General features: G+C 45.7%; 1 protein-coding gene across 1 annotated transcript in view; it reads left to right on the top strand.

Annotated features, from left to right (window-relative positions):
- Positions 1–387: 387 nt before the first annotated feature.
- Positions 388–17729, top strand: part of VAT1 (vesicle amine transport 1) — a 51593-nt gene continuing 34251 nt past the window's right edge. The window contains exon 1 of the mRNA XM_066587167.1: positions 388–919. Coding sequence (XP_066443264.1) covers positions 482–919 — 438 coding nt within the window. The 5' untranslated portion in view covers positions 388–481. The remainder of the gene's footprint in view (positions 920–17729) is intronic.

Below are 17729 nucleotides of genomic sequence, written 5' to 3'. Positions count from 1 at the left end.
TGCTGGAATCTGATTGGTGGATTGACCCAGAGCAACCAAACAGGTTAAGCAGTTGCCCTTAGCAACCAGCCACATCACACCTTTCATTTCTGAGCGCAAGAGCTTTAATATGATTGGTTGGTGGCCAAAAAAATGAAGCTGAGCTTGCCTTGGACAGATAAGAGCTGAAGTCTGATTGGTTGGTTAATGCAGAGCAGTAAAAAAAAGTGAACCAGTTGCCCATAGCAACCAATCACATCACGTCTTTCATGTGTGAACCTCCCTCACAGAGATAAGAGCCGGAATGTGATTGGTTGCTAGGCGAAGCTGCTGCGTGAGGAGGTGCTCAGCCATCCTACGTGTCTCCTCCTGCACCGGGCGGTATAAAGCGCGGCTCGCAGCGCCCCTCCTCTCATCAGCTGAGAGCCGGACACTCCCCGCAGCTCTAGCATTGTGCCGTGTGCCTGTCTCCGGGAGAACACTGAGCCCCCATCCAGCGACCATGTCTGCGGGAGAAGAAGCAGCCCCTGCCCAACCCCAGAAGCCCGAGGAGCAGCAGCAGCAGAAGCCGGAGGAGAACCAGGTGGTGGAGGAGAAGACAGAAGCGGCTCCAGCTGCAGCGGCGGAGGCTACAGAGGAGCAGAAGCCGGCGGCGGCGGAGGAGGCGCCCGCGGAGCCCCAGCAGCCTGAAGTCACCTACAAGTCCCTGGTGCTGTCCGCACACGGCGGCTATGACAAAGTCAAGCTGCAAACCAAGAAGGGGCAACCCAAGCCCAAAGCCGGGGAGCTGCTGGTCCGGGTCCGAGCCTGCGGCTTGAACTTTTCCGACCTGCTGGCCAGACAAGGGGTGTGCGACCGCCTGCCATCCATGCCAGTCACCCTGGGCATGGAGTGCGCTGGCATCGTGGAGGAGCTAGGCGAGGGGGTGACTGACAGACAGGTGAGTGTTATGTAAGGAGGTGCATGCTGGCTACTGTGGGATTAGCATCTCATCTGCACATGCTAATCAGCCGTGATTCATGTAATTGGAGGTGTTCTAAAAACTGTCACAGCTGTTGGCAAACATGTGGCTTTAAGGTTAACCCTTGCCTGGCAGCTGGGTGTGCCCCTTGTGCCAGCGCTGGGTGTGATTGTAGTCTCTGATGGACAATGGGATAAGGCTGCCAGCGACTACAATCCTCATTGTGTCTCATTATTGTCCGATGAGCACGCCCTTTAAACCTTATTAACCCTTCGTTTTGGGGATGGGTGTGCCCATGTCACCCGTGTGCCAGGTTGGCAATATTGCTGTGATCTATATTTTCTTTACTTCTATAGATGCAAAAAAAAAAAAAATCTATGCAAGTGGCGTTTAAAAATAAAGTTAATATTGCCAATTCTTGTTTTTCTGCATTATAGGGTCACACCCATAGAAGGGTTAATGAGTGGTTGTAGAGGGTGGCAAATCACTGGGTACGCTGTAGTAAACCAGTTAGGTGCCTGTTTTATATAGGATTTAAAATTAACCCCTTGGTACCAGGATCTGTACTTTATGGGCGTGACTCTTAACAGCTGTTATAGGGGGTGACAGTAGTGGGGTGGCGTTATGCCGCTGCCTTGGTAAGATGTATAATGGTTATTGCTCACGTGATGGATACCTTATAGCAGCCTATATAGAGGAGGTGTGTACGTATATAGTTCAGATCTATAGGCTCTTATTACTGTCTGTATTACCCTTTGCTTCCCAGCAGGGGGAAGTCTTCCAGGTTCTCTACTGCTAATTGGGTATAAATGTATTGTCCAATTGGTTAATGTGGTTCAATCATCCATCCTGCGTAATGATGGGGAGTAGTTTATAGAGTATAGTACATGGGGCTGGTGAGGCGATTAGTGTGTTTACTCCTATTCCCAGCGCTTCCTTGAAGGAAGACTCTGTGCTTTGTCTGAGGACCACACCCAGTGTCTTACATGATCTTGGTAGGATGAGTGCCTTATCGCCTTTGGGATGAGCTTGGTCCTGATTACATCAGCATTGTACAGATGTAGCAAAACTTAAGTTGACATTAATGTATTGGTTAGTTTTAGTAAACTTTAAATTGACACTTAACACAACAAAGCTGAAAGTTAAGCTTAACTTTGCTGCAACCGTCTGATGCAAGAAGTGTCAAGCTTGCTACACTTGCGGCACTTTAATATACAGGGTGTAGTCAAAACAAAACTGAGCCCTATAACGTAATGGTGTCCTATGACAATAGTATACTATACTTGACTAGGAAGGCATGGATGCGCTACACAATAGTATGACACATTGGCTCCTCGGGGCCCCGGAACATGGTTTTCAATTTTGTGTTGACTCCCTGTAAGAGTAAAACCTGAAGTTGAAGAGGAGCAGAAATCCGTTTTTGACACTTAAGTCCCATGGAACTGATTTAAGGAAAGCCTGCTCAAAGTGGTCTCCTGCTGCAAAGGGGGGCAGACCATCCAGGAAGTCTTCCATCGTTGGCAGGAGATCAGGTACCTGGAGTGAACATTGGTCCAATCACACTCCATGCATGCCTTGTAGCAGAAGGAGACCACTCTAGTAGCTTTCCTTATATCAGACGTGGCGGGGGTCTGCTTGGCGAATGCTACTCCAACTTTTACAATTGGGTTTTTCCTTTCCAGGGGCCACAACACACAATTTGAAATCTGTTTGGGGCCTGTGCACCATAACACTGTAGCATTATTTCAACCTGGGACACCAGGATTGAGCGAGCGCACTGGATCTGTCTTGGCTACACGCTGTAGATCCAATGTTCTCAGGTCTAGGACAACTTCTTGACACTTTGTAGACTTGTGATTCTTTCTGACACTTTTTTTTCTTCATCCCCCCCCCCCCCCCCTTATGGTTACAATTGTAACTTATGGGTCATGTAACCTATATTTTATTTTTTTCATGGTCTCTAACTTTGAGGGCTGGGTATGTCAACATTAGCACAAGGGTGGACAAGTTGGTTCAGTAGGCAGTTGCACCATGTGAATGAGATGTGGAGGAGTGCTTTTATTGGCATGGTACTCATATGTACCATTAAGCAATTTGGGGTCGTCGTCTTGAAATATATATATTGGCTGGTCTTAATTTGTCTGAGGCAGGAACATGTTGGCCTAGGCACAGTATCCACTTGGTTAATATTACTTGACATGATGAGCCGCTCAACTTGTTTCTAGTAATTAGTTGAGTAAAAAGTGAAGATTTGGGTGGGGAGAACTGTTCTGTGAGCTCTCGGTGCTAGGCTACCGAATCATCAAAACTTTTTAACTAGTGGTGGACCTTGGAGAACGTCAGCACTCTGCGCCCTGTAAGCTTTACAAGTTTTCTGGGACTACTTATTGACCTATCTGGATAGGTCCTCAGTTGATCAGTGGTGGCCTGGTGTTGAGGCTCACAACTGAAGATGCTCAGGTGAGTGATGTGGCCTGTGATGATCATTGGTCGTGTGCAATTGAGCTGCTATATCGGGTACAGCTCTTATACAATGTACAGCTCTGCAGACTGAAGTGGCTATGGCACTCACTTGGGTACTGCTGTCACATCAATCAGCTGATTGGGAATCCCAAGTGCCAGACACCCAGCAACCATTGATGACCTGACCTGAGGAATGCCTAGGGTTTTCTGAGACTATTGATGACCTATCCTAAGTAGCCATGTAATATGAAAGGGAGGATGTCTGCTTTGTGCCACCCCTTCTGGATAAAGGGTCCCATGACTATGACTTTAATCACAGGATGTCTTGCTTGGACCTTAAACAATAAAACTTAATCTGTGGTGGAACCTCACAATGCCACCACATTACACAGAGCAGAGGGGCGCTTTCTGATAGACTAGCTGATATAGGGATACCCTTGATATCACTGTTTGGGTATCTGATAATGGGACTTCTAAACCAGACATGTAGTCAGAACAAGTTGGCCATGTCCTTGTTTTATAGTATGAATCGGTACCTAAAGGGAATGCATCCCATGCAAGGCTGGGACGAGTGTGTTCTGGCATAGTGCAATTTTTAGGAGAGGGCTTCTTTGACCACCTCCATCATTCTAGCTTTGGTATTGAGTAGTTGTGATGGTCATCAGCTCTAGGTTTGTACATGGGCCTTACGCTCATAGGTGTTCCCTACCCTCAGACAGAAGGCCCCTCTGTGGAGCACTAGGTTGAGTATATCGTAGGGTTGTGTTAGCGTGCAGAGTAGGGATTACACCTACTTGAGATCTTCTGCTCATCTTTCCTACATGTGCTGATGGAACGGCGCTACAATATATGTACTATAGACACATCTAATGGTTTTTAGGTGCTTCCTAAATGTATACAGTTGGGCTGATCTTTACATCAGAGGCAACAAGTGCCTTTCTCTTGCAAGGCTCAAGTGTTGGTAAATGGTGGGGGTTGTCTCATAGCGGCTGGAGAGTGACAGGCTGCTGTGGAAGGGACTTGGCATCTAGTAATGGTGTATGGCACTCTGGTGTGAAGTGTGGTGCTGCCAGCCCCATGTAAGACCTCTTTTTAGAGGGCTTCTAATTCTATGGCTGTCAAGAGCTGTGGTCACAGATTGTCTCCTTAATCAGCATGAATCTGTAATCCGTGGCACCAGAGTGCGGCGTAAGGTGCCTGGAGGCTGCACGGTCGGATGCTTGGTCCTCGCAGCCGCACCCAGGCTGGCCGTATAGTAAAGCCTCTGTGGTGTAACCTGCGGGCACTAAACTGCTCATCTACAGGAGGTGTATGAATGGGTCATGCCCATCTCCCACAATTAACCCCAAAGCCTAAATGAATGACTAGAGCAGCTTTCTAGTCCAGTAATGAGGGAATGATATGAAGCCCCTCTGCTGGGAGATGTTAATATCATCATTCTCTGCGCTTTGTTCACCGCTGCAGTTGCTTGCTGAATCTCACTGGGTTATAGAATCCCACAAGTGTGGCATTCGGATGCAGACATCTAGCTCCTCTATAAAAACAGACTAAACCATCAAAGCTAGAAGACCATAACATCAATATACAGATGTTTGGATGGGTCTAGCAAAGACAAGTGATGGTTAATCAGCTTTTTATAATATGCCCCTTTTCACATAGTCAAAAGGGCTGATACCCATGTAATATAGTGGCGGCAGACTATTTGCCTATGCACCTCTGAATTTAGATAGTATGAAAACTGTAGAATATTCCATCTAATGCCATATTCTCAGTGGCAGATGGATTGCCTACAAGTTAAGTCTCTACAGCTTATGTGTACAAAGGCCTTTCCATCCCAAATGCTTGTCAGATCTACTCTGCCAATGCAAAGCAGCCGCCAGCTGCATGCATACTTGCACAAATCTCCATCAAAGTGTAGGGTTGCTTGCTTGACTCCAATAGGTATATCGAAAAAATGTGAGGATGAGGTCTCATCACCAAACAGACAGAATTGCCTGCGGCTGAGCACTTTTCTAGTCGCGGTCACAACATGGAAGATATGAAAGTTGTTATACTGAAAGGCCTTTTCGACACGCAAAGCCATAGAAGATTTTGGGAATGTGAATTTATAACCTTTGACACTTTCTACAGAGGGTTAAACTGTTCAAAAAAGGGGTCATGTGTGACTGGTAAGTATGAGACCTCTATAGCACAGGTAACACTCTGGCCTGGTAACCCCCCCCCCCCCCCCCCCCCCTTCCTTACACTAATTCAGGGACCAAAAACTTTCACTTTATCAGTGACTTATTTAAAGATGTTTGTATTTCTATTGTAGTATTTTAAGTGCGAATTAATCACACCCATGTCTGTGCCTTGTCATAAGTACATGTGTATAAACATGTATGCCTCTTTGGATCCACTTCATTTAAGCCTAAAGCAGAACCCTGTGTGGATTCAACAGCTCACATTCGCATGTATTTTTGTTAGCCGTTAAAAGGTATCATATCTACAAGATTACCTGGTTTCTCTTGCTGGGAACATCGTACAAACCTGCGACTTAACATTAGACAATCCCGTTAAAAAAACGCAGCGTGATCACAGCTTTAAAGGAAAAAATATATATATTGAAGTGGATGCTGCTTCCTCCCCACCCCCCTCGCTCATAGACTTGGCGATCTTGGCCCATGACTAAACGCCAAAATGGCATATGCTCTGCACAAAAATGCAGACCAATCTGTATAAACTAATTTAAAGGGTTTATAAAACCACTTGTGCATATAGGCTTCAACGTGGTAAACTTTCATTTTAAACATGTTTTTCAAAACCTTATTTGGACCTTCTTGCGTTCTGTATAGGAAATCATGTGGACGAAGATGTACTGCTGGTGGGGCTTTTTCTTGATCCATTATAGCCTATTGGTTTGTTAAAATGCGTATTTGGTGTTTTTTGTTTTTTTTGCCATAAAAATCTTATTTCGTGGATGATCATATTACAGTGTGGATGGTTCCTTAAGGTGACTGCTAGTCAACAGCCCTCCTCATTTTGTTAAAGGGTGGAATTCCTGTGCTCCAGAGATGGGACCCCATGTTGGTCATTATGGCGCATCCTGTGGGTGTTTGGACTTAGTGCAGCTGTCTCTATACCCAGCCAAACCCATAGATCAGCATGAGTCGCCTGTATTACACAGATGTATGAGCTCCTGCAATGGTTTGTATGGCTGTTCTATCCTGTCAGCGCATCATTAATGTCCAAGCCCTTCCCTGTAAACCCTCGGCTGCTGTCATGTTTGTTCTACATGGAGAGCTCTCTGCAGACTGTCATCTCCCAGCAGGTGCGCTAACACACATTCCTGGGTAATGCTCACTAGGATCCGCCGGCCGCATGAAGCTGCAGCTTTACTGCTGCAAGTGCAACAAATTAAAGCCTTCATACATTCCTCAAATAGCTCAAAAGCCCAATCCTCTAAGAAGCACCTTGTCCTGTCAGTATACAAACCTTCCTCCCTCTCCAATACGGTATCATGCGCTCCAGTGGAGGTGCGTGGGAAGACTCAATAACTCCCCACCTAGCGTCTCTTGCCACCATGTGATCAAGCGCTTGTTCACTTCATGCCCAATTAAGTGCCAGTCTGGAATGCATGACTTATCTATAAATCAACTTGAATGTTATACACAAATTGTCAATGAACGGCTTTGTTGTGATGTTGGAGGTGCAGCGAGAACTTCTCCAGCTGTCTTGACGGTCCTCAGATGTTAGAAACAGACATTCTGCAGATGGTGTTTATCCTGTTCGAGCAAAGGCCTGGAAGGTGTGCTAGAAGAGTCAAGTCATCCATCTGAAGCTCTTCACATCTGTATTCAGAGCTGCCCAATTAAAAAATGCAGGACAGGTGCAAGAACCGAAACACCCCAATATGGTCAATGGGGTCTTCTCGGCACAGTTTGGCCCCATTATGAGACAGATATGTTCATCCAGGTGATTACTTTTTCCGTCTCCCATGATGGAGCATGAAACTGAATCCCTAGCACTGATGCAAATGGAGCTTTACCGGGGTGTCTGGTTATTTGGCCACACTACATCTGGAGAGAAATCCAGCTTTGCTTGAATTCTTCTTGACTTACTGGGTCCAATAGTCAGGCCTTGGTGGTGGAAGTAGATTGTAGAGATCCTCAGGCTAATCTCTACACCTGTACCAATAATATGGTGGCCTTTGGTTTTTGTTTTTTTTTTAATTGCAGCTGAAACTAACTCCATGTGTGAACACAGCCTAATAGTGTGTAATATATATTTTTATTTTTTACCTGAAATGGTCATATATTTACCCTGAGACAGACCTTGTAGATGAAGACAATAGTCATATACCCTATTAGAGCATATGTACACCAGAGGGGCATTCCCTGCTCAAGACCCATCTAAGCCAGTGAAGATGCCGCCTTTGGAGCTGCTAACTCTGGCAGAATAATGCCAACCTTGCATTACATGAACTGCTATTTGTATGAATAGTTGCTGTAATACTGCAGGGAAAGTGCCAGGTTGGCTTTCACTTTCACTGACAATCAACTACATGCTGGGATGCCAGGAGTAGTTCCCAGGGCAAATGGCTTATTGGCCCCTGGCTGATTTGAATGGATACCCTCAGATGATCCATAACATGTTTTAACAGTCCAGGCAGACTTCAGATCTTGGTGGCTGCCACTAGGGGTCGCCCTTCCAGCACTTCTACATTCCACTACCTGTCAGGTATTTGTCTTCTCTAGTAACAGGGACATGGGGCACTGCTAGTTATTACATAGATGGTTGGGGGATTCAGATACTGCCTTGTAGCTGACTGCAGTAGGTATATGCAAGGTAACATGGGGGGGGAATCCTTGCCAGTACAGTACTGGCAGAACTGCTGCTCTATGCACACTCTGCCTCATAGATCAGTCACACAATTGACAGGAGGGAACATGAGTTCTATAAGGGCATGCTCTGACTTGTACAGTGAGGGGGAGGAGGTGAGCTTTGACTAGCAAATTATGAATGTTTGATCCCATGTCATCTCTCAGAGTAATCCTGTCTGATAATGAGACTGTGGAGGTTCCCAACAGAACTGAAGTGTCATTCTGTTAGCTTTAGTGGTCAGTGGACCCGCACAAACTAGAACCCTTGTGGGCATGGGAGAATCGTCTCACAGCATGTCTATGGACTGACATTGCTGCGGAAATCTGGTCTTATTACTGTGCTAACTCTGTGGCTTGACCAAATATTAAGGGGCCACTCCAGTTTGTCTTTTATGGTTCTCACTCATGATACAGGTTATTGTATACTAATTAAGACTTTGGGGAACAGTTTTCTTCCCAGACATCAGTCTACAAGACTATAGAAGAAGCCACTTAAACGACTAGTTCTGTATCAGGTTAGGAGATGTAATGACTCTGGGACATGGCTGTGACACCACCGCTGAATGACATGTCTTCTGTGCTTCAGTCTCCAAGGATCCTTTGGGCTAAACAGCCCATCTTGTGATTTCCATGATATTACCACATGCCAGTTATGCACAGGCACATCACACAATGGGTATAAAGAACCCCTGGGGTTTGGTAGCAAACATCTGTCATCTGCTCTGGCTGGGAGCTTGCTCTGCACCTGCAGGTCAGCTAGTGTCATGCCGTCGCCTGCTGAGTCTTATGCCAGGACTACATTGTGATGTGCAAATCGCATACAGTATTGCTGCAGGCTGACACCGCTTTATTCACAGTAGTCACTGGCAATATTGGCCCTTCCTGAAAGCTTAGGAAGGTCGCTGGCCTTGGGCAACTACTTATCTTAGGTTGCCCTACGATAAACCAGAGCAGAGCCTAACTTTGGACCAGCACAGTGAATAATAAAGTATATTTGCAAACTTGCATATTATGTACAGTTACTCTCCCTAAACAGACTAAAATCAGACGCTGGCGTGAACATCTAAAGAAGCAAAGCTGACTCGCCTATGGGCTTTCGTGGTGATCTGGTGGAAACCTTTGCTAACTTCATGGCTTGACCAAATATTAAAGGGCGACTCCGTTTTCTTGTTCTCACCACCTTCCTGCTTATGTGATCTCCATTCTAAGCAGCTCAGATATGCTTGGGTCGGTGTTCCTTTTTTCCAGTCCAATTCTCAGTGTGGGACGCTATTACATGATCCCTTCCACAAACTGCCTACAGGGGGACATAAACTCCTAACAGTTACTGATGATCACAGTTATAATAGAAATCACAGGTCATCCATCTGACTGTAGACATGTGGTCTGTAGTTTACCTTCTATATGTGACTAAATCTGCCCCCTCTCCTAGTAGGTAAAAAATGGTTTTGCCTTAACCAATAACTGTACTGATGCATCATGGTGTAGATGTAAAATTATCAGCTTCAAGATGGTGCCTGACAAGCATCAGACAGGGGGTTGTGCTAGAGGTTGTGGTTGTCACACAAGAGGTGTCCTGTGTTTCAGTTGGGTGAGGGAGGTCGGGCATGCAAAGTGTTTTTCGCCAGTGGCCCTTTAAAGTGGTTAACTTTTGATGCCTAGCCTTGAAGACCATCAATAGTAAATCGGCAGGGACCTGCCAGTTGGGACCCCACTGATCAGCTGTTCTCCAAGCTGCAAGATCATGGCTCTATTCCCACTGCAGTGGCCTGACCTGGCATTATGCACAAAGTTCCCATTCACTTCAATGTGATCACCATTGGGGCAAGTCATCAAGGCTTTGCAATTGATAACACCTTTAAATTTATGCCAATTCAGTGGACTCCTGTGGTGCTGTCACTTGGCCCAGATGAATGGGAGTGACCATTTTGCACAGAATACAGCTTTAATATGAAATAAGATTGGCGCTGATTAGATCTTCCTCACCTGATACTCCATAGCTGCCATTCCAATGGGGCCAGGCCTCTGCTGCACTGCTCCAGCTCCAGCCATAATGTCCTGTCAGTCATGTGACTGCTGTAGCCAATTACTGTAGGTCATGAGTTGCATACAGTCTTAAAGGGGTTGGCAGAGTTGTAATATCAGTACAACCACTTTCTCTCATGTAGTAACCTAGGAAATGGTGATCCGATGCAGGACAAAGCAGGAACTGTCTCCTGGTCTGTGCTTACAGATGTAGTCCTTCTGGTTTATGGGATGTCACATGGGCTGCAGCCAGTAGGAGCTTGGCAATCCATTGGGCATTTTCCCATCCTCCCCTCTACAAATCTTAAGATAAAATACTTCTGCGGAGAGCCTGTAAGAACTGAGTTTCTGTGGATGCTTTAGGTTGTGCATAAAATGTTGGTGCTGAATCTGGCAACTGGCTTAATATCATATGACAGCAGAGCGGTGAGAAATCCCAGTTTGCATTAGCTTGAATGAATCAGAGCTGCAGTATTACACAACCATGGACATTGTTGTAGTTCTGGGGCGAAGAGGGTCCTTTATTCTAATTGCGGATGACCCCTTGCAATGGTGGCACTGTTGGGGTGCATTAACATGGGTGAGGGTTGCAGCTGACTTCCTCAGGTGCAGCTTGCACTGCACACAGACACCGTATGTGGGAGATCTTACATCTGTGCATTCTAGGCTTGTGTGATACTCCCACGGAAATGGAACCTGCTGAAGTTTATTCTTTTCTGTCTTGCAGCAGTTAACTGCCAGAGAAATCACCTGTGTAAATGCAGTCATACATGGGTTGTATTCTGTGCATCTTGCAATGCACAAAGCTCACACTACTGTGCACACTTCTACAGAGTACAGGATCCTAGGGGGTGTGGCATGACAAGGATTCCCAGAACCCCTCTTGTGCCCACCCCTGAGGACCTGCAGTGGCATTTAAACCCAGAATATCCCTCCCATTTGAGGTAAACACTGGGCAAGGATGTAAGATGTTGGCTGCATGAGGAGTAGTTTACATGAAGACAAGTCTTTATAAGAAAATGGATAGACTTGAGACCGGTAAACATCACTTTACACACTTACTCACTTCCCCTCTTTCTGATCCATCTAGAACTGTCTTCTGCCTCTATCCAATGCAGTGCTTGTATAGGCACTGCATTCTGGGAAAATAACCTTGTTTCCATGGTGACAAAAACCAATTACCTTGGCAAGATGTCATCTTGGCAGCAAACATAAAGGTAATTTTAGATGGGATGATGAAACGAGACTTATTCAGTGAGAAGTGGATCAGAGCAGCGACTTGTTGGCTCTTTGGTTGTACAATAAAAAAAAAAACCTCAATGAAGTGTATAATAAAGGGGCCCATAGTGCTACAGCTTTGTGTTTTTTATATTAAAAAAAAAAAAACAAAAACTTTAGTGGTTTTACAGCTATTAGATGTCTTATCGCTGTCTGAAGTGATGGTTTAGTCCTCAAAATAGGCCCCCTGAGAAGGGCTGTAGTGTCGCATCTACATGAGCAGTGGTGGCTTGTGTTTTTGGCTTGTCTAGTGCAGGACCTAAAAGGCGGCACATGACTGAATACAATATTATTTTTCCTGAGATGTTCCTTTAAGGGAGACTCCATGTTGCTGAACCCTTAAAGCAATAAATCAAACTGTTTCTGCAGAAGTCTTGTTGTTCTGAACCAGGAAATGGCCTGCAGGCTGATTAAATATATAGAGGACTTCCTGCAGGGAATGCAGCTGGGTTCTCCTAGGATGTGTGGAAAAGCTTGGACTGCAGGATCTCTGCCTTCTGCCGTGCTCTAAGACCCTTCAGCCTATTACCTCTTTTTAAAGGGAACCTGTTACTGGCATACAGCACCACAATTTTTTTTTCGCACTTGTTCAGAAGTCTATGGAAGTGGACTTAATAGGCAGATAGTACCATTCTGAAAAATCAGACTTTAAAGTTTCTTGCAGCCTACATTTACTCACTCCTGTGCTGTCCAGGGAAAAGGACATCCCTTTGTGCAGTTCAGAGGTGACCGGTTCCTTTAACACCAACTCAAAGAGGTTATTAATATATTAAGTCTTTAAAAACAAAGAAATTGAATATTCATCCAGGCCTCATTATAGGGTATACAGAACTTGACACTTTACATTAGTTACCACTATGATGAAAACTGTCTATATTGTGCTAATCAGAGTTTCATATGGTTTTGTCAAAACCCAACATGGCTAGCACTATGTAAATAAGTAATATGTATTGTCGGCAGTGGAGTCGTACAAGTCTCTTGCCCACCTTTATAGTAGTAGCTCCACTCCCGAAGCACAAACTGACTTGGCTTTTTAGTTTGGACCTTTTTATAGATGGTCAATGTGAAGTTCCTAGAGTTCATTCAGTCTTGCCGCCATCTACCACTTCCAGTTTCACAACACCTACACAGGTCTCCAATCACTGTCTAGCATTAAACCTAGAACCTGCTAAGCCTTGTACCATCCAGTAATGCTAAATCGGTGGTTATTAACTTTTGGCACTGGAGACCACTTTGCTAGATATTGGGAAATTTTGCAATATCTTAAAGGGGTTGTCCCGCGCCGAAACGGTATTTTTTTTTTTTTTTTTTAAACCCCCCCCCCCCCCCCCCCCGTTCGGCGCGAGACAACCCCGATGCAGGGGTTAAAAAAACAACCCGCACAGCGCTTACCTGAATCCCGGCGGTCCGGCGTCTTCATACTCACCTGCTGAAGATGGCCGCCGGGATCCTCTGTCTCCATGGACCGCAGGGCTTCTGTGCGGTCCATTGCCGATTCCAGCCTCCTGATTGGCTGGAATCGGCACGTGACGGGGCGGAGCTACACGGAGCCCCATTCAGAAAAAAAGACCCGGACTGCGCAAGCGCGGCTAATTTGGCCATCGGAGGGCGAAAATTAGTCGGCACCATGGAGACGAGGACGCCAGCAACGGAGCAGGTAAGTATAAAACTTTTTATAACTTCTGTATGGCTCATAATTAATGCACAATGTACATTACAAAGTGCATTTTTATGGCCATACAGAAGTGTATAGACCCACTAGCTGCCGCGGGACAACCCCTTTAATGACTTGATCAGGGTGGTTCTCGCCAGAAAGGACCTGTGAAATCTCTGCATTGTGGACCCTTTGCTAAGGGAGATTTGTTGGATGGTGGAGCAATGCAAAATAAAGTCCATCAGGTTTTCTGCCGGAGTTGCCTTTTATAATAGGAGAATTTGTCTGTATCCCTTAAGCTTTGATCACCTTCAACACTGGACGGTCTTCCTTATTTGAGGATCTTCTGTCAAGTAGTTCTATTACAAAAGCTTTGGGCCACCCAGCAATGAGGACCTTCACACAACTGGAAATAGTTGGAAATCTCGCTCGAAAAACTTGCATCTACGTCAGATTTTGCAAATTGTCCAAGGCCTTTTAAAGAGCCCTAAAACAATATCCTGAAATTTGCCACTTACTTGAGCTTCGGTGCTGGAACAGACACGGTTAACACTTCATAATTCATTCATATGGGAACCTGAGACTACACAATTCATAAATGCAAACCTGCTTAAAAAGGAGCGGCTGCACAAATCATATGTTCCTCCACACATCAGTGGGTTCTCCTAATCGGTCTACCCTAGCTGAATACAGAATGAGGCATCGGCACGCGGCCCTTTGGGCCCTATACATAGCTGGGTAAGTGTTGGCTAATTAAATATTAAAGACTACTACAAGTCAAACATTCATGCTCCATAGTATGAACTTGTAGATAGCGGTTACGGATCGTGTATGGTGATATAACTGTAGGAGTACAAAGGATGTTGGGACCTCATGTGGCAGAAGAGACGTTACATACACACAAAAGAAGGTTGGAGGTAGGATAGTACCAACTTTATATTTGGACTAGGATCTCCAAATGCCATTTTGTGCAGATACAAGCTGTGATGGTGGATCTAGTTATTGTATACTGGGATAATACAATACTAGTGAATCAACAATGTAGGTTTTTGCTTTTGCATCAGCCTTGCTGCCTCCCCCAAAAGTGGGTGGAATTTCTTGGGAGGGGACGTGGTGGGCATAAACTATGCCGGAAATGTGCACTAGGTCCAAACTGGTATACATTTCTGAGATGGTGCCATGATGCACCCAATACATGAGGTGTATGCCTCTTGTATTAAGCGCACCCTGGAAACTTACTAAGCCCAGCATTTTTGACTAAGATGATAAATTAACTTTTTTTTTTACGCTTGTACTAACAATCTCCATGATGCACCGCATAAGCAGTACAGACTGTACTATCTCTGCCTGCAGGGAGGACAGTGCCATTACCACTTGTATTCTAGATTTGTTTAAATAAACTACAGATCATAAGTATAGTCAGGAGACTGAGCTGTAATTTCCTTCATTATAACTGATGGAGCCTCAATCACCTGTAAGGGATCCTTCACACTGGCGAGCGCAATAATCACAGCCAGATATCACTCTTGCCACCATGTGAAAGCAAGGTGGTTTCATGTGGAAACAATTTTGTATCACTACAGGGGTGAAGGGCATCCCTGCCATGGCAGGGGATCACAGAGTCTACCCAGTGCCTTCAATGGGGTTAGAGCTGCTGGGTCAGCCCCATTAAAAAAAAAAACAATAGGCGATCTTGCAAAAAAGAGAACATGCTGTGATGTGTTTCCTGCATCGTAAGGTGTTGCCATGCAGGAAAACATGGCTAATGTGAATGAACCCATTCAAAAGAAACTTGGTTTCATGTGTCTCGCAACGCACCAATCTTGCATGATTTTTCTCGCCAGCGTGAAGGCAGCCTAACTGCTAGGAGTGCCTGTCCCTCTCTCTAAAGGGCTTGTGTGGTGGGGTTCATCGCTGCAACTGGGCTACTGAAAAACTGACAGTGCACATAAAGCAAAGTAATTCTCAGGTGGTGAGAATGAGATCACACGGCCCACCGGAGAGGGGTCGGGAAGTTTCGGATAGGAATAACTAAACAAGGTAACACTAGCCAACTTTTGTGTACTGGTGGGGGTAGCTGTATAACGTAAGGAAAAAGCTTCATTAACTCTAACTTGTTTCAGAGTGAATTTGGTGACCAATGAAATGTGCAATGTTCTCCCTTCTAGTCTGACTGACCAGAATGGGGTATTGTGATATATTGCAGAACTCCAAAACTGGGAGTTGACGTTTTGCAGCAATTGGAAGTCACTTGGAAGCAGCTTCTGCCTTCCCTAGTCTTTATCCAATGAGCTATCCAGTTACATTCGGCCTTATGTCTACAGGGAAATTCCGGTCCGCAAGTCCCTCCTGCCTCGCATCCATAAGGCCTCAAAATCAATTATACATACCTCTTCAGATGCTATGGATCTCCCCTGTGTTGCAGCCGGATCTTCTTTCATTGGCCCGGTAGTGTGCTTTGCGCATGCACTGTGTGCTTTGCCGCGGAAAAACAGGTATGCAACTACAGCTGCGGGTGTGCCGCCAGACCGGACGGCTTCCATGGAAGCCGTGGGAGACCCGCACAAAATTGAACATGCTGTGGGTGCTTTCCCGCGTATGCAATCCACACTCCAGGAAAAAATTTATTACCTGCGGATGTCCAATGATTCCCTATGGGTGCGGATCATGCGTGCGAGACACCCGTGCGGATTTCTTAAATCCATTTTGCCTGTGGACATTGGGCCCTACAGTTCAGCTGCTGTGGTGTCCACTGGATGCTTGTAGAAGAACTTGTTCTTAAAGGCAGGACTTATGCAGATTGCTGCTCATCACTAGCAATAAAAGATGGCATTTTGCATGAATCCGACTAGTTCCTGCAGTCCTGCCACCGGTTTCTCTTGCTGCTAATGGCTGAGAAGACCTCTTATTCTTGCGTGGTGAGAGGCGGCTGTGGCGACCTGCCCTACAATAGGGGCCTCTGTCTGGTCCCTGTTCTCTGGATGGTTGAAAGAATTTGAAGAATTGAGCAGCAGGGGGAAGAGGTGAGGGGGTGGTGAGGAGGCTTCATGTCATGGTGTTAGTTCTAAGTAAGCACTCAACAAACTTTTAGGCTGCAGTTTGCAAAGTTTCTTCCGGTAGGCTGTAGACCGGAGGAACCTGAACTGTGCCTTAATGAGTGAAGAACAGTATCTGCTCATGAAGCACAGCCAGAGTTTTTGGCTCTGCTCAGCCCTAAGGAGCCAACCTAATATACAGCTAGAACTGTACACTTAGAATAATGGATAGTAAAATGGCAAAGTCTATACTTCAAGTAATCTTGGCTGACAATGGGAGATAAACTTCATTCTTCTTTGGGGGAAGTTAAGAAAACAAACTGACATGACTCCTGCGTAACAATACAAGATCTGGCAAACTGGTATTGTCAATTGGCTCTTTAGACAGAAGGACAATTCTTGCATATTTCCGTTGGGCTCTCATAGGAGGCCAACAGACCCCTTTAACCATAATGGGATCCGTTGGGCTTCCAGTTTAATCTCCCGTTAATAGGAACAAAGGACATAAGATTACGAGGAATTGTCTCATACTTCCGCTTTTACCTGTAACCTAATCATCTGTTCCTACAGATTAGTAGGGTCTTCATGTGCTTGGCTGTAAGACAACTGCAGCAGGAGCCTCCCCCTCTGTCCTGCCTGGTGTGAGATAATGATGGCTACCTACTGCCCCTTAACTTAAGCCCTCACATTATTTCCTGGGTCCATATGGAACAGATGAGCCGGAGACTACCAGAATCTTGTCCCCCTGTGATCTCTGCAGGATTGGGGCAAGATTCTGGTTTACGTGTATCATTTCAAGGTTTAGGGATTGATGGGCATAGCTTCACTCAGGTGGGTGTTGTAGGCTACTACCTTGGGTGCAAAGTTACCTTTTTGAGACTGGTTCATACTCCTTTGTTCTGTAACTCATCATAGAGAACAGTCTTCCCACTGAATGTTAGTTCTACAACCTTACAGGGTTCTCTGTCCTGTAGGGTCTCATGGTTGGAGTAACTGCACTTCCCCAGCATTGAAGGTGGTACCTGGCTTGGACAAACTTTGTGTTCAGCTGGCCTAAGGCACTTGAACAGAATTGCATTGCGGAATCTGCAGTCTGATCCACAGCAAACACTGTTTATAGCATGCCATGAGAACACTTCTTCCTGCACATTGCAGCATGCTCTCTTCTACAGTGTCTGCACGGTCCACTTCCATTGAAGTCAATGGAAGCCATCTGACCCATAGCCCATCCGCAATTGACATTGCGGACAGGTCGCAGATTCTTCATCGCCTAGCGACTGTGCGGGGCGGTGAGGTGGGGGAGAGATTTTCACATGACCAGTGTCTCGCTGCGACCATCCGCAGTACAGAGAAGAGAAACTTGCAGGTATGCTTGGATGTCGGCTGAGCACAGGGTCGTATTCTACTGCGGGCTCCCACATGCAGAATTCTTCAACAGCATTATGGACGACTAATATCTAATGGGTAGCATT

The sequence above is a fragment of the Eleutherodactylus coqui genome, chromosome 13 (assembly GCF_035609145.1).
Source record: "Eleutherodactylus coqui strain aEleCoq1 chromosome 13, aEleCoq1.hap1, whole genome shotgun sequence".
Classification (NCBI taxonomy): domain Eukaryota; kingdom Metazoa; phylum Chordata; class Amphibia; order Anura; family Eleutherodactylidae; genus Eleutherodactylus; species Eleutherodactylus coqui.
This window is presented reverse-complemented; position numbering and strand designations above follow the sequence as displayed.